We start from the raw sequence: 27427 nt of genomic DNA, 5'->3' as shown, positions 1-27427 counted from the left end.
TTGAAAAAAAAACTAAATATTATTAAAGAACAACTAGCATAGAAAATGGCGTGGCTTTACAATTATCAACTTCAAAAAATGGCATTTGCAATAAAACACTTAGAAAAGCCTTGAACAGAAAAGTTGCACTTACTACTTCTTACTCTACTTACTTTTAGTTACTTTTCTGAAGGAGAGGTGTGAAAACGTTATTTACCGTCTTAATTGTAGCTCATTGCGTATAAATAAACGGCCACGGGTAGAATGAGCCCTACCCTCGATCATATTTTGGTCGCGCGCGATCGCGAACAAAGTAGAATGATAAATTAATTGATATTATCAGTCTAATCTAAATACAGCTTCTGAAACACAGCACTGTGAGTTGTGACCTGCGGGGCCACTACGAAATTCGAAAGTCGAAGTTCATGTCGTTCGGTCCCTCTGACACAATACTATTTACCTAATTCGAGAGCGAGAGGGACTTCGATTTTCGAACTTCGGAGTAGGCCCTTTGTTGTTGTTGTGACGGACAGGCTATGCTAGACGGACAGCTGTGTATATTTTTAACACTATGTTCGTATCAAATGGGCCCGCTATATGAAAATATTTTTGCTATTAAGCTATGTATGTCATCGGATTACGGATGGCTGGATACTTCACTTCAAGTAACAACTGGTAAGGTAAGTAGTGAACAAGAAACGGAACTCTAAAACACTATCAAGAGATCAAGATAGCAAGTAATCAATCATATGTATTATGAACTTTTTTTATCTGTAGGCGCTTGTAGATGTAGATATTTAAAAGACCGAGAATATCTATCCATTCATTCACTCAGTACGCATCGATCCGCGATGCTAAAGTGACGCGGTCACTAGCGCTCTTCGTAAACAAACTACAGAACATTCCTTATTCGAAATTTAGAAAGAAAATCTTCTACTTACTGCTTGTGCGGTAAAGTATGTTAGTTTTTTTTTCTTTGGCGTAACTGCTTTTACGAAGTCAGCCATGTCATTAATAATTTTATTAGCTATATTTGGAGCTGTAGTGCTTTTCCTATCTTTACTTGATATGTTATGGACTCCTTTGGAATTAATATCGTCGTATTTGATGCCGTTCTTCCTTCCTACGGAAGTAAAGCCCCTGTCACAGCGATTTGGACCTTGGGCGGGTGAGTCAAGTTATATATTTACCTGCTTTCTAGGTTCTATTTATGATGTTAAGGTTTGCTAGGTTAGCTTAGCTTCCGGAACTTGTTAAGTTGTCCGCAGTTACCGGGTTAGTTTATATTTGACCCAGAGGATAAATTAAGTAGCAAGACTTATGTTAATTATCATTTTTCTTAGTCAAATGATTGCGTTTCTATTGCAAGGACGTCGACATCCTGAAAACCTGACCTTCTCTTCTATCTTTAAAGCAACAACTTTGGATAAGAACTTGTACCTATATGTATAATTAAAGTATTTATTATGGAAAATATTAACTGTTGGGAGAGTGGACTGTAAATTGTGATTTTGTTTCTTCCCAAGAAAAGTCTGTGCACTGTATGAAATGAAGATTTATTATGAAAAACACTAACACTTACACAGTTTGAAAAGAGCAAAAAATAGAACGCGGAATTGTCTTATTAGACGCAGAAACAATATTATGGCCGATGGGCGACCGGATGTATAAGAGAAAAAAAATTCTGCCAACATTAACGCTAACAAAATCTTGTGTTGCCAGCAACAATAACTTCTTTAAAGATATACTAGTAACGGAATCGCATAAGGTTGACAGTAAGACATTCATAGAGTATCCACGATTTCATATTTTTATTCATAACTTAATCTCATAATTCATATAGAATAAGTTGTTAGGTCATTCCTAAACGTTTTAAACTTTCATGATTTTCAGTCATAGTCAAAATACCACAAACGGACTTATCACGCTAAAACACCCGAGTAATACCTCGACGTTTCGACCACATTATAGTGGCCGTGGTCACGACTACCTAGAGTAGAGTAGTTGTAATTCCTATACTGTTTTCGAATGTTGAAACGGTACTTCTTCTTTAACTTAAGAGTTATACCTACTCGTACTTTTGTCGGTGGAGTATCTTCCAGTCATCCCTCCTCTGAGCCATCCTCTTGACCTCTTGATACGACACGACGTCGACCTTCCTCTCTTCCTCTCGATCTTTCCTTCCAAAATTGTTGTGAAGAACACAACACGACACGACGGGATGACCGTAAAAGTAACAAAATTTTTGGAATTGAAATAAAAAATACAAAAAGATTCCAAAAAACCAATCTTGTTGTGAAGAAGCCGTCGTATCTTATCAAATGCCCGATCATTTTCCCGCAGCATCTATAGTTCTCCGTTCGTTAACCATTCTCAAGACTTCCTCATTAGGTGTCTTACAGTTTTACGATGTATTGTATCACGACTGATTTTATATATGTACTAGCTTTTGCCCGCGGCTCCGCCCGCGCGGTATTCGGTTATCGCGCGAAGTTCCCTCGGAAACTGTGCATTTTTCCGGGATAAAAAGTAGCCTATGTCACTCTCGGGCCCATAAACTATCTCTATGCCAAAAATCACGTCGATCCGTCGCTCCGTTACGGCGTGAAAGACGGACTAACACACAAACATACAAACACACTTTCGCATTTATAATATTACTAGCTTTTGCCCGCGGCTCCGCCCGCGTGGTATACGGTTATCGCGCGCTGTTCCCTCGGGAACTGTGCATTTTTCCGGGATAAAAAGTAGCCTATGTCACTCTCGGCCCATAAACTATCTCTATGCCAAAAATCACGTCGATCCGTCGCTCCGTTACGGCGTGAAAGACGGACAAACATACAAACACACTTTCGCATTTATAATATTATATAGTATATAGAATAGTATATAATGGATAGGAACGACCAACCAACTGACCAGGGAGATGGACGGATGACCTGGTTAAAGCCGCAGCCATTGATGATGATAATAATGATGGATAGGAAGGGCATAAGGAATCGACGACGTTCGACGTTGTATCTTAACAATCTCCGTACCACTACCAAGTTTTAGCATTCTTCTTGGCAATGATGGTCTTTCCGAAAGCGCTGGTAGTTTAAAAAATGACGTGTAAAAGTGCCCATTGCGGCCTATTTACTGAATAAATGATTTGAATTTTGAATTTGAATTTTGAATGAGTTTACAGTGACCGTACTCGATAGCGACGGCGTAAATTATTTGTAGAGGCGCTCTATAATTCTCCATACAAATAATTTACGCCGTGCTATCGAGTACGTCACTGTAAACTCATGGCAGTGGTACTGTACCCTTAGTGTAAGTTTTCGGTTACAAAATACGTCTCGATCGCGTTCGCGTTAAAATCTCAATTTATATGGAAACACGAACAGCGCCTCTATCGGAACGTTTGCGATGTTCGTGTTTCCATACAAATTGAGATGTTAACGCGAACGCGATCGAGACGTATTTTGTAACAGTGCCCTTAGTGTAAGTTATCGGTTACAAAATACGTCTCGATCGCGTTCGCGTTAAAATCTCAATTTGTAGGAACGCGATCGAGACGTATTTTGTAACCGAAAACTTACACTAAGGGCACTGCTATTGAGATGGATGCTTCTAAGTTACGTAACGTTCGGTAGGTGCTTCGTATGCTCTTCGTGTCGTCGCACGTTCTTTGTGTTAAGCAATTCTTTAGCTGTCTCCGAGGTTTCAACACGAGTCATAAAAGGGATCTGTTAATGTTAGGTATAATGCCAGTTCCACGAACTTAAGTACAACAGGGTTCAAATTGTCTTTGCATCCAAAACCAGGAAATACAGAAGTAAGTATTCTACCTACTTACAAGCATTAACAAGAAATATTTAATGAATTAAGCCGGATAGCTCACGTCTTAAATCGAGTTCAGCTCGACATGTTTCGGGCTAATTCGTAGCTCTTCCTCTAGGAGCAACGCGACACGGCGGCTGCTGCAAAACGCACACTGCGCGCCACCGCTCTGCAATATGAATGAATATGAGTGAGTCTCAAATTATTTTCTTGTTCAAAACAAGAAATAAATAAGAAAAAGATATCAACGAAGACATAAACATCAGTTTATTCTTGTACTTACTTAGTTTTTTTTTTTAAATAACTACATTTACCTACTCGACCTATACTTCGTTTTTTTTATCATTAGAAAAATGGGGTATGTCCTTGCTAATTGTTAAATATTTGCTGTGACTTATTTTTCAAGTGTTTTTTAATAAAAAGTCACGTCAAGATCGCTTACTTACCTTCTTTCTAATGCTAAAATAAAGTAACCATAAAAATTTCATTTTTAATACAAAATTTTTTTGCTGACTGTACTTTTGTTGACTGTACTTGCATTGTCACCCAAACTACATTTGCATACCAAATATCAAGTCGATGCTATTAACCGTTGAAGAATTCCGTCCTGCGGAGACGATCCTGGCTGAACTACCAGGATGTCACTATCACTAATAATCTATTAATGTATTGTCAGGTGATTTACATAAGTATTCCAAATTTCAAGTCAATCATGACTACTGGAAGTTGGTCAAATTTAACTTGCAGACAGACAACGGGACAGGTGAAACTAAATAAAAGCTATGTAAGTATAAAGTCGTCCAATCGCAACAGACAGTCTGTCTTACGGCCAGATTATTCCAACACGCTAAAAAAATATTTACTAACATTATTGCAATACAATTTGATATAAATTTAAAATATAAAAATAACGAAGTTTCATGAAGCGTGGTATCTAAGTTTTAAAGATGTACCTAAATAAAACGTTGGCTGACTTGAAACCTCTTTAGTCTGAAATGACGTACCTACCTACTAACTTTTAAAAACTATAAAGTCATAACTTCCTTGGGGAGGAAAACTATACGTAAATCCACACTGCGTAAATCCATAATTCCTGCGACCGCGCGGGAACAATTGAGGCCATTGTCTTTTAGTAGATACAGGCATGAAATAACGTCATTGACGAGCAAGTGTGGTGAAAACATTATATTATAAATAGAGTTCAACTCAAAATTCGAAGCAAGTAAAATAAGTCCATAATTCTACCTATTTTATTCCTAATTCTACACTAGTAATTTTATTTGTAGTTTAGCTTGCCGTTTTTCGGAGAAAAACTATGTTGCATTTCTAAATTTTTAGACTGGATTTGACCAAATACTTTCAGGTTTTCAGTTGTTTACTTAACGCCTTATTGCAGTATGTCACGACACATACACACGGTGACCCTTAAATCTGAGACAGGATTGATCATGTCAATGTATTGTCCCAAATAAAAACCAATATGGATATGAGACACCGACGCCATGTCCTTCATATAGATTAATTTCATTCATTTGCTTCGTCATTTTAATCAATGATCGTGAACCTTGGACTTGAATTAGCATATTTACCTATCATGACTGAAAAAAAACAAAGTTCAATTCTACTCGTAGATGCAAAATATTTTGATTTGCTTGCTTGGTTTAGTCAACCTTTGGTAATTTTGGATAAGAAAATGTAAGAATAAGAATGGTTTATTGGGTAAATGTGATAACGATATCCAATGTTTGTTCAATGTTCAAGGTCCAGATAAATTTCTGATTACTGATAACTAGGTACAGGTCAACGAATATATTTATGCAGGAAACTTAAAAAAAAAAAATGTCAAAGTCAATTGGCAAAGTCATTTTCTTTTAACGCTGTCAGCATCATTGTTACCTTGCCTAAGGGGACTGCTCTAAATAATTGTTTTATTTTTATTTTTTATTTATGTATTTCAAGGTTAGGATAGTTGTATGTGTATATACTTACGACAGTTTAAAACATCATATAGGTACTTACTACTTGTTGTTTTTTTTTTACTCATTTACATAATATGCAATATCGTCTCAATTAAATTTTACTTCGTGAAATTACAGTAGCGCTTACTGTACGAAAATTCATTCTGTGGCCATGGCCATAATGAATCTACTAAAGACACTGAACTGAAATTATTAAATTAGAAATTATCTACTGTAGGTACTGAACAGATGACAAAATACGAATTACTTAATACGATGGTAAAACCTTTTGATGATCGAAGGGTAAGACAATAAAACATAGGGGCCAGCATCATGGGAACTCTGCCACAGGCAGATCTTTTGGACGGGGTTTTCTTTTTATAATTTTTATTTTTATAGTAACATCTTAGATATATGTAGTTAAGATTTCTTAGGTAAGTTTTCTTTGTCTTCTTCTTATTAGTATTATTTTATTTAATTTAATCTGTACTTCTTTTGTTTTTTTATTTGAGTAAATAAATATTTAAGTCGATTCTTTAAATATTAAAAAAAAAACATAATTCACTTGATCTTGGCCATTATGTTGTATGTTCCCTTAAAAATAACAATAGGTGACAGCTCTTAATAACTAACAGTTCCTGTATGATTTGTATCTTGGGCCAATCCAGATGATGTGAAGCTAGCTAGATCATATGCAGAACTTGAAGGTTGTTTACTTTTACTAACTTATTAAAGTGCCTACCTACCTATACCTATTATTTAAGTGCAGTGGGCTCTAGGTCATACATTTTTTTAATTGTAATAATTCGTTGTCGGTTTAACTCGTAAGTAGGTATATACCTAATTCTACGTCTACCAAATTCTAGAATTCAGCACTGTGCGTCTCAAAGTCAGTCGCTATGATGTAAAACGTAATAATTCGGTTTATTTGTCGTATACGAATACGATCTTGTAAAAAACAACAATGATGTCGCACTAATATTTGTTATGATACTAATGTACTTAGTACCTGTTATTGAAGACGCAGGTAGAGCCAGTCGGATGACAAACAAGTCCGTTTTATTGAAGCAAATATTTTGCATGCGTGTTTGATCAACCTGATCAACTCACGGAAGACGGTTTAGGTAAACCTACGATCGGTGAATATTGAATCTGTTGGTTAGGAGTTTGCAATTCGTGCCGTACCGCATCTTAGGGGCCATCCGTAAACTACAGTACTTTCACTGTAGCATGGTGCGGGTGACAGCTGTCAATAGTGTCGTAACTTGGCTCGATAAAACGAGTAATTTATATCTTAATTAAGTATAATTAATGTCATAATTAAACAGATTATTACGTTAATTTTGATGAGAATATTAGTGAAATTCTAGGTTGGAATATTATTTTCCACTTTAGTAAGGCTAAACGGAGTTTACAAGAATCCATTAGGTCCATCACTAAATGAGTCTGGAGTTACGTTACATGCATATTACGTTTCTTCACTTAATTGTGCTTTGATTTTTATTAATTGATTATAAAATCTGAAAGGTTAAATTTATTTCGTATAACATAGTTTTTTATGTTCAAATATTTTTCTCCAGTTATATTCAGGCTACAAATGAAATATACTTCTATATATTTAGACCACAGCAACTTTTTTTGAGTAAAACGAAACGTGCATAAGTGTCACCTACACCATGCTAGAATGGAAGTACGCTGGCTCAATCGCAAAGTATAGCCAAAAATAAAAAAAAAAAAGTACTGTAACAAGGAAAGGTTGTACCCAACTGTCCGGCTCCGAAATATTTTATTTTTATATATGTTAGAGAGTATTCTAAAATAACGGACATGTATTTTTTTTAGCTGCCCAAACTCAACCTACTTATTCGGTGAAATTGACCTCCAAAGTATTAATTAAATTAAAAAAAAACAAAAAACCTGACTGCCAAAACTAAAAGGAAGAAAATAAGTCTAGTGGTCTAGAACTCTGTTAAGTAGCTAATTTAAAGTTCAACAGTCGGGACCCATTATTAAGAGTTTTTGAGCGTCACGATTTAAATGGGTCCCGACTGTTGACTTTTAAATTAGCTACTTAACAGAGTTCTAGACCACTAGACTTATTTTCTTCCTTTTAGTTTTGGCAGTCGGGTTTTTTGATTTTTTAAATTTAATGTTTTATTTTACACTTTTTTTGATATATGTATGTGAAAACGGTAGATTAAAAGTATTATAACCCATATATATTTAGAATGGGCTAACTTATAGCTTTCATTTGATACCCATATTGTTACAATACAATTTTTTTTTTCATTCCTCCGCCATATTTTTTTTTGCAGATGCCATATTGAAATATTATATAGCCTATGTCACTCCGACAGTTATGACGAATCCAATGATACCTCATATGTTAAAGTCCGTGTAGCCGTTTAGGCTGCAGCGAGGATCCAAGAAATGGACATACATACCCACATACCTACATACATACATACATACGCTCGAAAAACAAACCCTCCTCGGGCAGTCGGGTAAAAAAAGTGAGCAAACCCTGTAATTTCTGTAGAAAGTGCTTCATATAAAATGCTCTGCCACTGGAACATCCTTCGATCACAGAAAGGACTTTTTCTGTGATCGAAGGGAACATCCGATTAAAATCCGAGCCCGACATCCGATAAGTGTAAACCAGCTCTTAGGAGATATTGGTATTTTGTACCACTGTGGCATCTTCAACTTTAACTCTTTGTTGCACTCTATATTTGCATTTGACTGTACTACGGTATAACTAACTCATGCATGCGTGTTATGTTAATTTTCTTAGTGAAAGTACCTAGTAGAAAGTGAAAATCTATTGTATTTGTCCACTTCTAAATGCCATAGTTGTTTGTAAATTATATACCTATGTATACTAGGCTACCTATTGACGATTGTTAAGAAAAATTAAATATCACGTTTTGTATACATATGGGAAAACGAACAAGCGGGTTGCCTATAGGAAAGCAATCACCGATGCCCATGGACGCCCATAACATAAGGCGAGTTATGGACGCCGGCCCTTGAAACGTGAGCTTAAACATGTGGTTAATAAAAAGCCATACGAGTGATGTAACGTATGTCATTTTTTGAATATTCAGTTTTACGTTTTGGCGCCAAATTGCCTATGGCAGTCCCGTTCGAACGAAGTGCGTTCAGTTTGTATTTAGTTCCGAGAATTACCTAGTAAACAAATAAATAATACCAAATGATTAAGTGAAGACTGATAATGTGATTACGAGATTAAGCCATTTCTTGTATAAAAAACATAAGAAATGAATGAATTTTGATTTTATTAACCTATCTATTATTTAATAATTGTATTTTTTTCTGATATTCATATTCGCAAAACATTCGCAGAAATTTTGCGAATACGAATGCGAATGCGAAAATGCAAAAATATGCGAATATTCGCGAATGCGAATGCGAATATTCGTTACATCACGTATTACGTATATTTATTTTCCCAGCGCTGTCTGTAATGAAGCTAACTGCTCTAAGAAAAGATTATTTCCTTTGGTTTCGGAACCATAATTATGTTAAACTAGCTGTTGCTTGTGGCTCCGCCCCGGTTTTTTTATTATTTTTTGTTTCACACAAGCCTTGTCCTGACCTGACAATAATAAACACAAAACAAGAATTATCCAATTTGGTGCCGTCGTTCAGAAGTTATGCGCATACATTTCGGTGATTATTTTTTATTTATAAAGATAAAAAGATACAATGATTTTTTGTTCCTATTTCGAATTTTAGAGGTCATCCACCGACCCTCTTCCCCGCTGGGCTACTACGAAACTCGAAACTCGAAGTTCGTATCGTGCCGTCCCTCTCGCTCTCGTATTAAATAATAGAAGTGTCAGAGGGACCGCACTACACGAACTTCGAGTTTCGAGTTTCGTAGTAGCCCTGCTGTTTTCTACGTTCAGTGAAACCCAGAGAGCACGCGAAAACACAACCTTTGCATCTAGGCAAATCAGTTTGAGTCGCGTTACCGCACACAGGTCAATGGCACTTATCTAGGGTTGTCAACGCGGACATTCTTATTTTATCTGTTTATCTGTTAGTGAAATAAGTGAAGAATAGTACACTACAACATTTACCTGGAGGTATTGCTGGCTGATTATTGGTACGGATCAGTTCCTGGAAGAGCGAGGCGAATATATTGCTTTTCTCAAAAATCTAAAACTGAATCAACAAGTTGAATTTTTTTAACAATGTCTTTTAAAAAGGGTATTTCTTTAGCTAAAACCTTTCTAATTAATTAAACTGTGTCACACTAAGTTTTATTTTTAATTTGCTGTATAAAGTCTTGTGCCTTTATTATATTGCTGTTTTTATTTATGAAAAGTTGACAGTTTAATTGACAATGACGACTTTTACGAACATAAGAAAAGTTCACAGTTCAGTTGTCACCCGGCAGTAGAGAGCTCTTAGGATGATTTTGTTTTTCACTACATTAAAATTTCTGAAACTCCGAAATAAAAATTGCGCTTCTTCCTCTGTGCAAACCACCTCTGCAAAGAGATGTTGACTGTATTCAAATTTATACCAAACACTTTCATCATAATGTCTTCTAAAGATTATAGTCGGTGTGTCAACCCTACACATATTGCGACACTTAGCATGAGCAACCTAAGGGCTATTGAGAAAATTAGATTTTGTTTTGACTAGTGTAGTTAAAATCCCGGACTTTCAATTCAACTGCTTCATCTAATAGTTCATGCGAGGTAACTCTAGTAATAAATGAACTAAAAGAATATCTTTGCTGACCGTGACCTTACGATAGCTAAGTTTATGCAAAATATTCAGATTCATATGAAGTGTTACATTATTGCGGCAAAGGGTTTTGTGTCGATGTTCTGGAATGCATGGAGATAATTAGGTAAAACAGTATGGAGTCTATTATTAATGAACAGGTTTACAGCTTACGGCTTGGGTCTAATTTCAGCAATAACAGTTAATAAAACACGCCTTAACAGCCAAATTTTATTAAAAATATCTGAACACGACTCTACGCCGTTAGCAATAGAGTCGTGTTCAGATATTTTTGATCAAATATTTGCTCATAAGTTTATGAATTCGACTGTACCAACTAAAATACGCCATTACTCCGAATATTGTGGATATTATATTTCGTCGCTTCATTCTTCAGATATAAAGACAACATGTAGTACTTTTAATGTACTGGCAACTTCGCACTTGTAAAATAATAAAAAGTATGAATTTCCGTTTCCTGTGGGTATCTACCTATGCGCTGCTTGTGGCGGCGTGCCCTCATTCTTTTTTTGTGCGCGGCAACGAACGCACGCTTCCTTAAAAAACTTTAACGTTTTCCACGATGTCTAAAAGAAGTGCAGAAGATAAAATTGATTTATACAAAGCAAAAATTCAGAAGTTACAACAGCAAAGATTTCGTCGTGTAATTGTGTACTCTTCGTCATCGGACTCCGAGGAAAATTCGGGTGAGTCTACCTACACAAAATCGTTAATAAGTAATTAAAAATGCTACGTGCATTGTGCAAACCTTTTCCGTTCCGTTATTAGATTGTTATCGAACATATAGACGTCTATAAGCTCGCCGGGAGGTTAACTGCGGGTTAACACGATGGCTAAGCACGACGCAGTAAAAAATAGCCAGGAGGCTGCCCGTGGGTCAGCACGATGGTTTTAAGTCTTCCAGCGATCGCTGAGACTATTATAACATTATATCTAACTTTAATTTAGACGCGTAACGCGTAGCTTTGCTTGATCTCGTTCCTTTATAAAACTACCCTCATTTTGCGGTTTTTTAGATAACGGAGCACAAAACACAGAGGAACACAATGACACGACTTCGGCACCCCCACAGCCGGACCCGGACGCGGCGCCCGAGTCCGGCGGCGACACACAAAATACCGCCACGCCGGTACTCGAGCCCGAACTCGCTCCTGAGATGTTACAGGCTCTCGGTGACCCATCTGACGACACTCCGGCTTATGGCCCAGATATTCACGAGAAATTGGCACAACGGTGGCTCCCTATCCTAAAGAAGGGCATGCCGAAAGACGCAAAAGAACAACTTTTGAAAGAATACAGTATCCCCGGGAACTGTAAACTATTAAGGGCACCGACCTTAAATGCGGAAATATCTGCCGCCGTTGCCGAAACTGTGAGGTCACGAGATAAAAAAATACAGGCCAAGCAGGAACAACTCGGCTTAGGCATTTCCGCCATCAATAGAGCCATGAATACACTATTGACCAGTGACGACAAGGTGCAAGCCGTTAAGATCCTATCTGATGGTTGCCGAATCCTTTCGGACCTCCACTTCGTCGAGACACAAGTAAGAACTAAGCTTATAACTCCGGGCCTTGATAAGGCGTTCCTGTCTGTTATACAGGATCAAGATAGAGACGAAACCCTCTTCGGAGAAAAACTATCGGAAAAAATTAAAGCTTCGAAAGTAATTGAGAAGCAAGGCCTACAAATTAAAAAGAGTTCCGTTCAAAAGCCGGCCACGTCAAACTCATCGTCTTCAGGACTTCGACCTCGTCAACAGGGAAACTGGTCGGGCCCTCCTCGCTTCCCATCGTCGAGCAGGGGGGGGCACACCTCGACCTACCGGACAATGACGCCATACCCGTACCCGTATCGCCGCCAGCCCCTCGCAGCGCAGCCAACGACGACAACGCGCTCAACGAGTGCGACTACCACCAGCAAACGTGCAAAAATACGACAGTAACCCAGGTACATGCCGGCAGATTGCAACATTTCTACAAATGCTGGTTAGGTGTTACTAAAAACCCTGTTATCCTAAATTGGATTCGTGACGGTTATCGCATACCTTTTGTCAAGAAAGCGGTACAAGCTAATCCCCCACGTAATTGTTTTTCAGCTAAAGAAAAACAGGATATGGAAATAGCTATCAAAAACTTATTGGAACTTGGCGCGATTTCAGAATGTGAGCCCCGACCTGATGAATTTGTATCCAGTGTATTTTTGGCACCGAAATCTAGTGGTGGCCATAGATTTATACTTAATCTTAAACGTCTAAACAAATATGTTGTTAAAGACCATTTTAAAATGGAAGATTATAGAACCGCGTCAAAAATGATACCTTCTAATGGGTTTATGGCCACTTTAGATTTAAAAGAATCATACCTTCTTGTGCCTATAGCTAGATCCCATCGAAAGTATCTTAGATTTCATTTTGAAAATTTGTCATACGAGTTTACGGCCATGCCATATGGTTTGTCCTCAGCCCCACGAACCTTCACCAAAATCATGAAAGAGGTTGTAACAAATTTAAGGAGCCGTGGCCATAAATCTGTCATATACCTCGATGATCTATTGTGTATCGGTAATACCTTTGAGGAGTGTTCACGTAATGTTAATGAAACACTTAGATTACTGAACTGCCTTGGTTTCGTTGTTAACTACGATAAAAGCTGTTTACTACCAATGCAGGATTGCAAATTCTTAGGATTCAGGTTTAACTCAATCGACATGTCGTTATCGCTTCCGTTAGACAAACGAAACAATATATTGCAATTGATACAAAAGTTTTCTCATAGGCCGCTGTGTACGATAAAAGACCTTGCCCACTTAATAGGCGTTCTCACATCTGCTTGCCCAGCTGTAAGATACGGCTGGCTATACACCAAGATCTTGGAGCGGCAGAAATTTCTCGCCCTTACGAAATATCAAAGTTACGATACAAAAATAAAGCTGCCCGAAGTTATTCTACCAGACTTACAATGGTGGACCAATAATATATTGTCTACATTTAACCCGCTTACAATACCTAATTTCCACCTCGAAATTTTCACAGACGCCTCCAAAACCGGCTGGGGTGCCTTTAGCAACGGCACTCGTGTCGGTGGGGGTTGGAAAGATAGCGAACGTAATTCTCACATAAATTATCTCGAACTACTCGCTGTCTTTCTCGGACTTAAGTGTTTCGCTCGTGACAAACAAAATTGCAATATATTGTTACGAGTCGATAATACGACAGCAATTAGTTATGTCAATCGAATGGGTGGGATACGTTTCCCTCATTTGACTGACTTAACAAGGACTATTTGGCAATGGTGCGAAGAGCGAAGAATATGGCTGTTTGCATCATATATTAATACAAAGGATAACGTAGAAGCCGACCAAGAGTCGCGAAGATTGAATCCTGATATAGAATGGCAGTTAACAAACTCGGAATTTCAAAAACTAGTGATAGCCTTCGGTGAGCCAAAAATAGATCTTTTCGCTTCTCGCACCAATGCCAAATGTAAAACGTATGTCGCTTGGAAACCAGACCCAGACGCCTTCACTGTAGACGCATTCACGTTGAACTGGAAAGACTTAGATTTTTACGCCTTTCCGCCATGTTCACTAATTTTGAAATGTGTTCAAAAAATTATAAATGACGAGGCTGAGGGTATCTTAGTATTCCCAATATGGCGATCTCAGCCATGGTTTCCACTGCTGATAAGCATGCTGCGGTCGAGTATTATACATTTTACACCCAACTTTCATTCGTACTCTTTCAGGACTCCACATCACTCGAGGACACAGCTTATCCTGGGTGCCGCGATGCTCTCAGGAAAGCGTTTTCATCCAGAGGAACACCAGACGTAGCCCTAGAGTTAATGATCGGATCACTTTCTAAAAATACTCTACTGCAGTATGGCGTAACGTATAAATCGTGGTGGCAGTTCTGTCAGGCTCATAAATTGAACCCTTATACAGCGACATCTCCAAATGTAATGCTTTTCCTAACAGAACGATACAATAACGGGGATGCTTACGGTTCTATAAACAATCACCGCTCAGCGTTGTCCCTATTATTAAGTAGTGACCTAAGTTCCGATCTTCTAATCAAGCGGCTACTTAAGGGTGTTTATAAGTCGAGACCAGCGTTGCCAAAATATTCCAGTACATGGGACCCACAGTTAGTTTTCAATTATATTGAAAATTGGGTCCCTAATCGAGAACTACCAATTGAAAAAATTACCAAAAAATTGGTCGTTCTCCTAGCACTGTGTACTGCACATCGAGTGCAGACCCTTTCGCTTATTAAGCTGCAAAATATCGTCGTGGGCTCAAATGGTATCGAAGTTGGTATTACGGATGTTATTAAAACATCTGCACATGGACGTGAGCAACCAGTGCTTTACTTACCCTATTTTAAGGAAAATCGCGCTATATGTCCGGCCACCGCCTTAGAAGACTATATATTCGTTACAAGTAAATTAAGATCTGAGCTAACAGATAATAAACTCATATTGACATACCGGAAACCACACAAGCCAGCCTCTGCTCAATCTATTAGCAGATGGATTAAGCAGGTACTAGGTGAGAGCGGCGTGGATGTGGCGACATTCAGCGCGCACAGCACGAGGCATGCTGCCACATCCACGGCACATGCTTCTGGTATCTCCCTAGACACCATCAGGAAGGCCGCCGGCTGGTCTATCTCTTCTCAAACATTCGCAAAGTTCTATCATCGACCAATAAAACAAGACGAGGCTTGCTTTGCAAAATGCGTACTGAGACGTAATACATCTTAGATTCTTATGGTGATTTATGTTAGATTAAAAAGTGATTTTACAGTTGTTAAGATTTAAACTGACTTTGATTGATAAACATTATCTTTGATAAATATGAAAATAAAGGTTATGTTCTGTTATGCATTTCTTATCTGACAAAATTTTTTTCTCTAAACATCTACATGTTGTCTTTATATCTGAAGAATGAAGCGACGAAATATAATAGATGATCAAACGAACTTAACAAGTGAAGTTCGATCGATATTATATGAGTACGCTTCATTCGAAGATATAAGGTCCCAACCCATCCCATTACCCAAACAAAAATTTTGTGCTGTAGGTATCCACCTACTCTCTAAACTAATGAGGGCACGCCGCCACAAGCAGCGCATAGGTAGATACCCACAGGAAACGGAAATTCATACTTTTTATTATTTTACAAGTGCGAAGTTGCCAGTACATTAAAAGTACTACATGTTGTCTTTATATCTTCGAATGAAGCGTACTCATATAATATCGATCGAACTTCACTTGTTAAGTTCGTTTGATCATCTATTATATTGTCGATTCGAAACCTATGTAACTTAAATACCTTCTTTAATTTGAAGGGAATTTACCGTATCGATGGGATGTAACATTTTGTAAGGGAAATTTTTTTTTCCTTCATTTTATTTTTTCGACAATTTTCCAATGTTTTTAATACTTATTATTCTATTCCTGACGAAGACAAATCTAAAAACACAAAAATCATAAAAATGTTCCAGCCGTTCTTGAGTTGTAAATGGTGTAACTAACACGACTTTGTTTTATATATATATTATTGTAGAATACTGATGACTTTTTTTATTTACCTACTACAACCGGCACTTATATACCACGCTAACAAACGAGTAACATACTAGCAACAAACGAGTAACATACAAGTGACAAACGAGTAGTTGTTAGCATGATAAATCGCGGTTGTGAAAATAGTGAGTGAGAATCACGAAAGTTTAAAGCAATTTTAATTGTAGTCTGAGATAACTGCACGGAGAAAAAAATCTAGTTTCCTATAAATATTGTGAATTTGACTTGATTTAATTGTAGTATATTGTGACAACTATACTTTTTTACACGTTAATAGAAAATTCTACTTCTTTGTTACATCATTTCTAGTTCCTATTACCCAGTTACCAGTATCGTAGAAAACAAATTGTGTGTAGTATACAAAACCTATCTGTAGCCATCATTAAAGGACATGAATAATAAAATAAATAAATAAATGGCTGCCTGGCTTAGTAAGCTCAAAGCTGTTCTCTGATTGCCCACATATTTCTAATGCCATACGATTAAATAATAATAATTAAAGGACATGAATTTGTCAGGATTTTTCGGATTTTTGAATTCTTCATCTAGTAACCCTGCTCGGGGGCAGTTGGCGTCTGTTACATCAAGCTATTAAATCAGTCATCAGACTGTAAACTGCAACTTTGCCTCCAAAGGCCACAAAACCACATCGTTGTCTGAGCGACATAATGACAGAAGATTGTTACCGAGACCGCGCCGGCTTGCGAAAGTCTGCATGTTGAGATGAGAGTTCACGTTCCTCTTAGATAGGGCCTACGCTAGAGTCTGTCTAATGAAAGCTGAACCCGGCTTTTATTTGAGTGGCAACATTATTAAAATGTCATGGACAAAAATAGGCACTTGAGAGAGGTTTAGACTTGAGTGTAGTTTATTATATTTTTCATCACTTAAGCTCTCCGAAAGTAGGTTGCATTTAACTTGTGAATCCGTGTTGTAAATTCGATTTACATCTTTAGGGATGTAAGTAAATTAAAAAATCGAATGGTGCTCCTTTGTATTCACGAACTGGTAAACAAGGAGATTGTAATGCGTAATACATACCTCCAAACCTCCATGCTGTCATAATGCTCCTGGCCAGTGCTGGCTGAATGTGCCAAAGCCAAAGAGCGCGATGCCATTAGAAAAAAAAGACGGTTTGGCGCGATAATTTTTTTTCCGCTATGTTACAAATTGCATATACATTTATAACGGTTTTTCTTTATTTCCTCACATTTGTGCGCAAAGTAGTGTTCAACTCTACTGTAAATGATCAATTACACCCGCGAACTATAAGCACCCTTGCTCGCTTTGCACGCTTGTACGCCTAAATATCTTGGGTGTAATTGATCACTTACAACCCTCGTTTACCAATCTACTATTAGTAACTAGCTGGTGCCCGCGGCTTCGTGCCGGTGTAACTTTTTTTTAAAATTTTCTAAATCTTTTAATTTTCTAAAAAGTTTACTAATTATGCTACGCCTATCGTTATTTGTACTCGTCACGTACTTATAAAATTATCCTGACCATATCATCATCTATCTAAATCCAAAATGCCGTGTCATTTTTTAATTGAATTCTACCCCGTTTCCTCACTTTGTAATTGGCACAACCGTCAGTTCTATCTGAACCTGTAAAAAATTGTGGTTGACCCATAACATAACATTAATACAAACACAATTAATGGTATATGAATTAACACAATTACTGTGAGTCGACTACAAGGTCAAGTGGTACGTACGTACGAAAACATATAACTTTATGACATAACCGGCTTCTTCTAACTAAAGGTGGTTTTCCACCGCCGAGGCGAGACGAGAATTGAAATTTGTATGCATTCTCGCGCGCCCGCCGGGGGCCGCCGCGGGCGCTGCCATAGAAATGTCAATTCTCGCCTCGCCTCGTCTCGCCTCGCCTCGCCGGTGGAAAACCATCTTAACAGTCTCGCAAACCTTGATCATGAGTTGGTTAGTCGGAGTATGACTCAGAACCGGCGAAAAAGCTGAGGGTAGATTAAAATGCAGCTTTTTTGCGGCGTTTTTTTCGTCATTATTGTTTTGGCAGATTTTATTAAAAGAGATGAAGCTCCGGGGCTCCGGGTTACATTTTTATGAAAACTTAACACAATAGGTACCTATCTTTCCGTTATCTATCTAATCTAATACCTTAAACGAGCAATTCTTGTATATGTAATAAGTATATAAATAACATTCTCGGGTCACAATGTTTATAACAAAACTCCTCCGAAACGGCTCTACCGATTTCAATATATGTTTTTTTTGCGTATATTTGGTAGGTGTGAGAATAGGACGTAAGCTATTTTTCATACCCCTTAGTGATAAGGGCGGTCCACCCCAATTTTTTTTTCATTTTGAAAATAATAATGCTATTTTTTTGATTCGGCATTAAAATACATAAAACCCTAAATTTTCACCCTTCTACCACCAACCCCCATTTTTTAATAGCGAATATATGTAATATGTACTTTAATAATTTTTTAACCCTTGGTGGTCGCGATAACTGATCAAATCACTTGATTAGTTATCCCCACCAGGCGATATTCGTCCCGTTATTGATTGTCAACGTTTTCTCTATACCACGGCTGGGCTTCAGAATGAGATTTATATTTTTTTTTTCGGGACCATGGATCAAGAAGTTTTTAAGCCAAAATAACTAAAGGGAAGTGAGTGAAGCGACGAAAAGTTTGAAACTTTGACGTGTTTTTTTTATATAAAATATGAGTTTGTGGTGAAATGAAACGCCTCCTTTCTTTTTTCATGTTCTCCAACATATAACGAAACCAGTAATCAATTATCAATTTCTTGAACAAATCTCTCAACAGAAATTAGAAGGTTTGGTCAATTTTCAGTACTTTGAAGGACATTTTCTCCAAACAGGTTGAGTTTGGGCAGCTAAAAAAAAATACGTGTCTGTTATTTTAGACTACTCTATAACATATATCAAAATAAATCAAATCGGAGTCGGACAGTTGCGTACCCTTCCTTGTAAGACACGTGGCCTAACTCTTACTGTTTATAAGATAATCAAGAGTTAAGATAATTAGTTATTAGCATTAAAACAGCGTAAAGGTCCTTAATTTATGTTTTTTTTTCAAAGTCCATAACTAATCCGTGTTTGATTCACACATATTTAGCAAAAGAAAGTCAATGTCAGTTGTCTAATTTGTTCATTTTACAATTTAATAATTAACAATAAAGTGAAGCTATTATGCAAAAAATATTTTTTTTTTTCAATTTCGAGAAAAAGTTAATAATCAGGTAGTAATCCTTAGACCACAGGAGACCGAAGAGCTGACAGTTTCCTCGCTCAACGCATCAGTCTTGCGATCCACCGGGGAAATGCTGCCAGCATCTTTGATACCATGCCGCAGAGTCCATTTTTAGATTTATTATAGTTTTAGCTTATTTAATTTTATTGTACTTACCTAATATACCTTTTTTTTAGATGGACCTGTATTGTTCTGGAAATAAAAATCAGGTAGTTAATATCAATATATCAATGAACAGATTCATCTGTCGAAGTTAACGGATATCAAAAAAAACACGGTGTATATATCTATACCTATGAGAAATCCTAACATTACTAACCTTTCGCTTGTACTTCCAGTGGTGACTGGCTCCACCGACGGCATCGGCAAGCACTACGCGCTGGAGCTGGCCCGGCGCGGTCTGAACATCGTCCTCATCAGCCGCAACCCCGACAAGCTGCGAAACGTCGCCACTGACATAGGTGAGCTACCGATAAGCCGGTAATGTTTAATAATGTTTCCCTGCCGGCCGCGCGGCCGCGTTTTTTATTCGTTTGGGATATTGCTGTCTTTATCGCTCGTGACATAAGCGCTCGCAGCCGTCCCCCCCATGCCTTCCGCAACGACGTCCGTTATTTATATCGAGATAGCGTAGGCTTTTCAAGATTTGGGCGGTTGAATTTTGGGTTTCGTTGTCCTCATATTATACGAAAAGTATAGCACAGAAATCAATGATATTTTACAATCAAGATATTAATTATTATTTCTATGCCTGTGGTTTTTTATATTTTTGTAAAAATGCTTAATTAGTCTGTAATTCTCGTGCAAATTTGACATCTTTTTGTCGACTTTTGAGCTCCTGTAATTCTGATATTACACATTTATATGAAAATCTGAAAAACCACAGGCATAGATAATTTTACGTCTAGTCCATACGTACAAAATTTCGTCTATTTCTGTTGCCTAGTTTTCAAATGAGACCGGGACTACGTTTGTATGGAGAATGGAACGAAGAGACTTCTCTTAAGGCTGCGTTTCAACCAGAGATGTGCGAGGAATGTGAATCATGAACCAATAGGAACGCTTTATTCCTCGCCTCGCTCCACTCAGCTGTTTACACCAGAGCGGTGCTGTGCGAGGATAAGTAAATGAAGCGTTCCTATTGGTTCATGAAAAACACATTCCTCGCAAAGTCGTAACACATCCTCGTACATCTCTGGTGGAAATGCAGCCTTACATTGGCGTGCAGTGGGTTAACGCTAGGGTGGCTCGTGCTGAGGCACCGACTTCGAGCTAATAGGTACCTACCTAGAAAAATATTTTCAAGGGTTTTGTAGTCGGTTCCATTTTTTGTTATTTTTTTGGAGTCTGTTTTATAGAGGAGACGGAATGCAAACTTCATTCATTAATATATTGCTTATTTTTGAAAATTTTTTTTTTTATTCGACTGGATGGCAAACGAGCAAGTGGGTCTCCTGATGGTAAGAGATTACCACCGCCCATAGAAATATTTGATATTTTCCACTATTGTATCAAAGCTCAAAGCCTAGGTATTGTAAACATTTTGGCAACTCTACGTATTCATAATCTTCTTATTTTTTATATATAAAAATGAATCCCTATTTCCCTTGGTCACGGCATCACGCGTGAACGGCTGGACCGATTTCGCTAATTCTTTTTTGATTGTGTTTGCTATTGTCAGGAGAAAGTTCTTATAAAAGGAGATTTCTAAAATTAAAAAAAAATTAAAAAAAAAATTAAATCGGGGGCGAAGCGGCGGGCACCAGCTAGTGCATTATAATGATTATCGTCTAGATTGGTACTTCCTACTTGAGTAAGGCCATAAAAACCTTACGTTTATTTGATTGTACATATACCTACAGCGGTTTTTTATCATTAGATTTGCGTAATACATAAAATGAAATTAGTATTCATACACTTCCTAGATTGAATATAATAATATAATATTCGATCTCCGGTGGCCACTTTTTGTACAATGTACCTAATCATTAACCTTTCGTATGTTTTGTCCCGGATCCATCCAAAATTTAAGGCTATATGCTGACCTTTATTAGGCTTTATTTAAGGCTATATATGTTTTTGTAATTTTATCTTTATCAGCGTTATTAATGTTAACTGAAACAAAGGAGGCTAGCACGCAGTTTTTTTTACATTCGTGGCATATGTACAAATTAAATTAAGGTTAATGTATGCGGTATGTTATAGGTATGATTATGATACTATGTCATGTTAATATACCTAAAAGCAAATGTTGTTATAAAAATTGAGTATTATAATTAAATTAACTATTTAAACGTTAGGTACTTAAAACAAAATTATGTTCGTTACTCATATGCTAAAAGTTTATTACGCAAAACGTTTGTGTACAGATTGAAATTATACAAAATGTTTGTATACCGATTGAACTGCACCCCTTTTTAGGGTTCCGTAGTCAACTAGGAACCATTATAGTTTCGCCATATCTGTCCGTCTGTCTGTCTGTCCGCGTACTAGAGTACTAGAAATCTGTAATTTGGCATATGAATATACATCAGTCAAAGAAAATTTTTTAGGATACCTCCCGTAGACGCAGTGTGGGTGATTTTTTTTTCTCGTCTAATAGTGTGGATAGTGTGGATAGGATAAAATATACCTAAACTTGGAATATTCCGTACAAAAAACGAAATCCTTATAAAAATATTACTTACTTAACTTTTTCGCATGGCTACGGAACCCTATTTTGGGCGTGCCCGACACGCTCTTGGCCTTTTTTTTTTAACATCGAGTAGCTCGAGCGAAGCTCGGTAATCAAGATACTAACGAACAACGCATTTTCTAATTGTCATTTTTCATTAACCAGTTTAATACACATTTCAGAACAAACTCATCGCGTGAAGACGAAGATTATAGTAGCAGACTTCTCAAACGGAGCTGAGATATACCAGAACATTGAAAAGGAGCTCAAAGACTTGGACATTGGAATCTTAGGTATGGAAGCTTTAAGCAGTTCCAGGCGGTAGTAAACACACAACACAGAGGTTTTTTTTATTATACGACTGGAAGGCAAACGAGCAAGTGGATCTCCTGATGGTAAGAGGTCACCACCGCCCATAAACATCTGCAACACCAGGGGTATTGCAAACGCGTTGCCAACACGTGCCAGTAATTTCACCGGCTGTCTTACTCTTCACGCCGAAACACAACAATGCAAGCACTGCTGCTTAACGGCAGGATTAGCGAGCAAGATGGTGGTAGCAATCCGGGCGGACCTTGCACAAGGTCCTACCACCTGCACCTTGACCTTGAGGTGACCTTGGTTGGAACTTGGTTTACAACCTCGCGCACGCTACCTAGCGAATCAGTAGCGAAACACGCGCCCGTCTGCCAACGACGTAGATGTAATTTGGTTTACAAAGCTTCAAGCAGTTCCAGATGGTTGGGACTCTCGTTAGTAATCCCTTTCTTACGCCCCTTAATGCACAATGTACTATTTTATATCGAATATATGCTATGAAATATTTCTCTATCTCTCTCTCTAACATTGCACCCCTTCGACCCTCGCCTGGATTAGTCAAGCTAACCCAACAATCTGTTCACACCTGATTAAAAACACCTTGTACATGTACGAGTACATCTTGTTAAGGCGTCAATCTCGATGCAAGGGTGCGTGTTGAAGATCAGGAGATGATTAAAACTTGACTCAAACTTTACAGTATATAATAAAAAAAACTACATAAAAAAGTAGATATCAAAGTCAAAGTCAAAATATCTTTATTCAATTTAGGCTATAACAAGCACTTATGAATGTCAAAAAAAATCTACCGACGGTTCGAAAAAACCCCTGCCGAGAAGAATCCGGCAAGAAACTCAACGAGGTATATATATATATTTTTTTTTAAAACAGATTTACAATATTATTAAATGATATGTATACATCAGAAGTATTTAACACAACTTTATTTTTAACACAGTAGGTTCGCTATTTAAAGGGATCGCTAATGCGGATCGGAATTATTTCCAAATATCCCTGTCCATGATATAATCATTAACTTTATAATACGCCTTTGATATGTGTGATAGGTGTCGGTGTCGTAAAGCCGAGTGAGGCGCTAGGTGTTTGTCGCATGCCCGAGCGCTTTGCTTGCAGTTTAAACGGCGTTAACACATCTCTTCTAGTGAACAACGTGGGTCTGAACTACGACGCTCCCGTGGAGCTCTGCGACGCGCCGCTCTCCCGCTCCTTGGACATAATCCTGGTGAACGCAGGCGCCGTGACGGCGCTCAGCCGGCTGCTGCTGCCGGGCATGGTGGCGCGCGGCCGCGGCGCCCTCGTCAACGTGTCCTCGGGCAGCGAGCTGCAGCCGTTCCCGCTCATGTCCGTCTATGCGGCAACCAAGGTGAAAGAAAGAATTATTACCCGACTGCCCGAAGGAGGGTTAGGTTTTTCGAGCGTATGTATGTATGTGGGTATGTATGTCCATTTCTTAGGTCCTCGCTGCAGCCTAAACGGCTAGAAAGATTTTAACATTTGAGGTATCATTGGATTCGTCATAACGTCGGAGTGACATAGGCTATATACTATTTCAATATGGCGTCTGCGAAAAAAAAAATGGCGGAGGACTGAAAAAAAAAGTTGTATTGTAACAATATGGGTATCAAATGAAAGCTAATAATTAGCCCATTTTAAATATATATGGGTTATAATACTTTTAATCTACCGTTTTCACATAAATATAAAAAAAGTGTAAAATAAAACATTAAATTAAAAAAAATCAAAAAACCCGACTGCCAAAACAAAAGGAAGAAAATAAGTCTAGTGGTCTAGAACTCTGTTAAGTAGCTAATTTAAAGTTCAACAGTCGGGACCCATTTAAATCGTGAAGCTCAAAAACTCTTAGTAATTTCATCAATTCAGTGTCATTGACGCATTGACGTCTTGGTGGCCCCTAATCAGTGTCATGGACGCATGGACGTCTTGGTGGCCCCTAATATAATGACGCGTGGGCGTCCAATTTCTAATGAAGTTGTCATGGTATATTCTGAACGGAATGTCCTGTGGTAAACGTACGTCTACATTTAACATTTAAAATGTCCAGCTATTGTTGATTGTAAGATAGCAAACATTTTGTTTTTACTTCGAAAAATTGAAATTCCGGGATTTTACATGAAAAATATTAAAAGAGTTGCTCAGCGAGCTATGGAGAGAGCTATGCTTGAGGCTTCTCTGTGGGATCGACTCGATGAAGTGGCAATGGGCAGGCCATATAGCACTGAAAACAGATGGCCGTTAGGGCCGAAAAGTTTGCGAGTGGAGAGCGCGGATCGGCAAGCGCAGCGTAGGCCGTCCAACAACGAGATGGACGGATGACCTGGTTAAACCCGCGGGACGGTGGATGCAGGCCGCTGCCAACCGAAGCGACTGGAGGTCTATGGGGGAGGCCATGTCCAACAGTGGACGTCCTACGGCTGAGATGATGATGACGATGATGATAATCAGCCAAATAAGTGGTCTATCAATTTTTAAACAAGTTCCTATCAAATATCAAATCAAATATGTCGCTAAAGTCGAACTTTCAAGTTGACAGACGCGTCTATTGGCATTGTTGTTTTATGACATACAAACGATTATCAACTTTAGGGTAGACCCATAGGTACCACCAGGTGGAAGACCACATATTTGGCTGACTACATCGCGGTCTTTATTGACGTTAATTGCATTATAAACAACAGTGCCCAATTTCGTAACTCCATACCCAACGGGATCACACCGTTCACCGTTGTTCATCTGAAGATGAGCTCTGGTTGAGTTCGAAACGCGTCAGTGTAGTGTGGTGGTGGTGATAGATGGGTTTGTGTAATTTGTGTGTGTTATAGTGTGGAGGTGGAGGACCTGCATGAACACACATTTCTTGCATAAACGTAGGTAGCTATCATAAGGCCGCGGGTGAGCAAAGTAGTAATTGTTTTAGTTAGTTGAAATGGACCTCCGCAAAGTAACGCCTGCTCCAATAAGTTATTCGAAATAGACCGGTTCCATTATCCATGTAACTTATCTACTGTATATTGAATGCCATCTTATTTTTTGTCTCTTTCCCACAGGCCTACGTCAGAAGCTTCACCCACGCAATCCGCGAAGAGTACGCCCCGAAGGGCATCTTTGTTCAGCACGTGGCTCCCTTCTTCGTGGCCACCAACATGAACTCCTTCTCAGAGAGGGTCATGGCCGGAGGGCCGTTGATTGCGACGGCGGAGTCCTACGCCAAGTATGCCGTGGCCATGATCGGTAGGGTGCATGACACTAATGGCTATTGGGTTCATGGGATTCAGGTACGTATTCTGTGTATCGGTGGTTTAGTCCTAAGAGCTAAAAAACTATCTGGTTCAGGAAGGCTGACCTTGTCTTCAGCTTTGCTGAATATTTAATATATGTATGTATGTAACGTAGTGAGTGTCAATTGGGTTGCTCAAATACGGAGAAAATATCATAATATAAAAAAACTTATGTTCCAGGCCTTCTTCACGAATCTGGCACCCGTATGGCTCCGCACCAAGATCGGCCATTGGCTGAACCAAAATCTACGAGATGAATACCTACGGAACCTCAATAAAGCGAAATAGACAACTTATCTTCTGTTCACACCAGTGCTAACTTCAGCTTTAATGTTTCGTACATCCTTTCCATTAGGCCAATACATTAAGGTGCACTGAGCGAAAAGAAAAATGGTAATACGCCAGACGTATTAAGGAGCTCAGAAGTGAGAAGATATTATGTTTACATTATTTTTCTCATTTCTGAGCGAGAGCGAGGGTCACTGACATAGCCAAGCGAATTAGCTTGTTAAAGTAGCAATGGGCAAGCCATATAGCACGGAGAACAGATGGCCGTTGGGGCCGAAAAGCAAAGTAGGACGACCACCAATGAGATGGATGGATGACCTGGTTAGAGCCGCGGGTTGACGGTGGATGCATGCCGGTGCCAACCGAAGCAATAGTGGACGTCCTACGACCGATACGAGTATGATGATGGTGATAATTAAGCAGCTGCATGGTTAGATTTAGTTTGTAGATCAGTACATCTCTTTTCTTTTCATTTGCTTAAAAAGAGATAAACAAAGCGATCATGGTGAAATTTAAGTACCTACTTACACAAAATGGCTGATATCCAGTGCTGGTGCAAAAAGGGCTGTGGAAATTAAACTTGGGCCTTATGGAAACTATCTGTTGGTGCGATTATCTGAAAATGATTCATAATGATCAATGATTAACTGACTGAAAGACCGTATGATGCGTGGTCACGGATGATGATGATGATTGATGAAGAAGAATAATATACCTTACGATGGTTACCAATTACCAAATACCCCTTTACTGGTCCTAGAAGAACGAGTGAAGCAACAAAAACCAAATCAACACTGATGTGCCAGGAAGTCAATGCTCATTGGTGTGAACAAGCCATTAGTACAAATTTACTGTATACTGGGCCATGTGATTGTAATTATAATTAAATTTTTAAATATGAAGTATGGGTTGTTATTTCCTTCACCTATGGATGTAGTATTCCTGGTCAGAACTGATATCTTGGTCGATCACGACACGATGGTCTCATGCCCTAAAACAAAGTAGAGCAGTCATAATCAGAAAGAAAATAAAGTAGTTAGGTTAGGTACTCACCTAATCTAATCGTGGAATCGTAATATAATAGAATATTTGTTCGCTAAAAAACACACTAAGAAGGGAAGTTCAAGGGATTATAAGGGAGCATATCTTAAAGGAAATAAATTGTTTTAGAAAATTACTAGCTATTGCCCGCGACTGCGTCCGCGTATAATTCGTTTATGCTAACCTATAAAATCTATCCTAAATAGTTACCTATATGCCCTCCTATGCCCTTTCTCTGGACTCAAACTATCTGTATTCTGAACTTCATCTAAATCGCTTTCTCGACGGCGATGATACAAGTGCCTTATTATGAAAGAAAGAAAGAAAGAAAAAAAGAAAAACATTTATTCGTGACATTTTTAAAAATAAAAGAAAAAGAAAAAAGGAAA

General features: G+C 38.2%; 2 protein-coding genes across 2 annotated transcripts; both read left to right on the top strand.

Annotated features, from left to right (window-relative positions):
• Positions 1 to 804: 804 nt before the first annotated feature.
• On the top strand, positions 805 to 26899 carry LOC141426351 (inactive hydroxysteroid dehydrogenase-like protein 1). The gene is made up of 6 exons (XM_074085198.1): positions 805 to 1147; positions 19739 to 19861; positions 22257 to 22367; positions 23556 to 23776; positions 25479 to 25706; positions 25890 to 26899. Exons 1-6 carry the CDS (start codon positions 985 to 987, stop codon positions 25995 to 25997), a joined length of 954 nt encoding a protein of 317 aa, XP_073941299.1. The 5' UTR covers positions 805 to 984; the 3' UTR covers positions 25998 to 26899.
• On the top strand, positions 10922 to 16003 carry LOC141426350 (uncharacterized). The gene is made up of 3 exons (XM_074085197.1): positions 10922 to 11230; positions 11561 to 12494; positions 14291 to 16003. The coding sequence occupies exons 1-2, from the start codon at positions 11107 to 11109 to the stop codon at positions 12487 to 12489; spliced, it is 1053 nt and encodes a 350-aa protein (XP_073941298.1). The 5' UTR covers positions 10922 to 11106; the 3' UTR covers positions 12490 to 12494; positions 14291 to 16003.
• Positions 26900 to 27427: the final 528 nt, after the last annotated feature.

The sequence above is a fragment of the Choristoneura fumiferana genome, chromosome 3, assembly GCF_025370935.1.
Source record: "Choristoneura fumiferana chromosome 3, NRCan_CFum_1, whole genome shotgun sequence".
Taxonomy (NCBI): domain Eukaryota; kingdom Metazoa; phylum Arthropoda; class Insecta; order Lepidoptera; family Tortricidae; genus Choristoneura; species Choristoneura fumiferana.
The sequence above is the reverse complement of the archived record's forward strand: the minus strand, read 5'-3'. Positions and strand labels throughout refer to the sequence as shown.

Excerpts from the sequence above, each read along its gene's own strand:
- LOC141426351 (XM_074085198.1), top strand. The coding sequence starts at position 985 with ATGTCATTAATAATTTTATTAGCTATATTTGGAGCTGTAGTGCTTTTC. Across the intron at positions 1,148-19,738 it reads GCGATTTGGACCTTGGGCGG|TGGTGACTGGCTCCACCGAC; the intron begins GTGAGTCAAGTT and ends TTGTACTTCCAG. Across the intron at positions 25,707-25,889 it reads ATTGGGTTCATGGGATTCAG|GCCTTCTTCACGAATCTGGC; the intron begins GTACGTATTCTG and ends CTTATGTTCCAG.
- LOC141426350 (XM_074085197.1), top strand. The coding sequence starts at position 11,107 with ATGTCTAAAAGAAGTGCAGAAGATAAAATTGATTTATACAAAGCAAAA. Across the intron at positions 11,231-11,560 it reads GGACTCCGAGGAAAATTCGG|ATAACGGAGCACAAAACACA; the intron begins GTGAGTCTACCT and ends GCGGTTTTTTAG.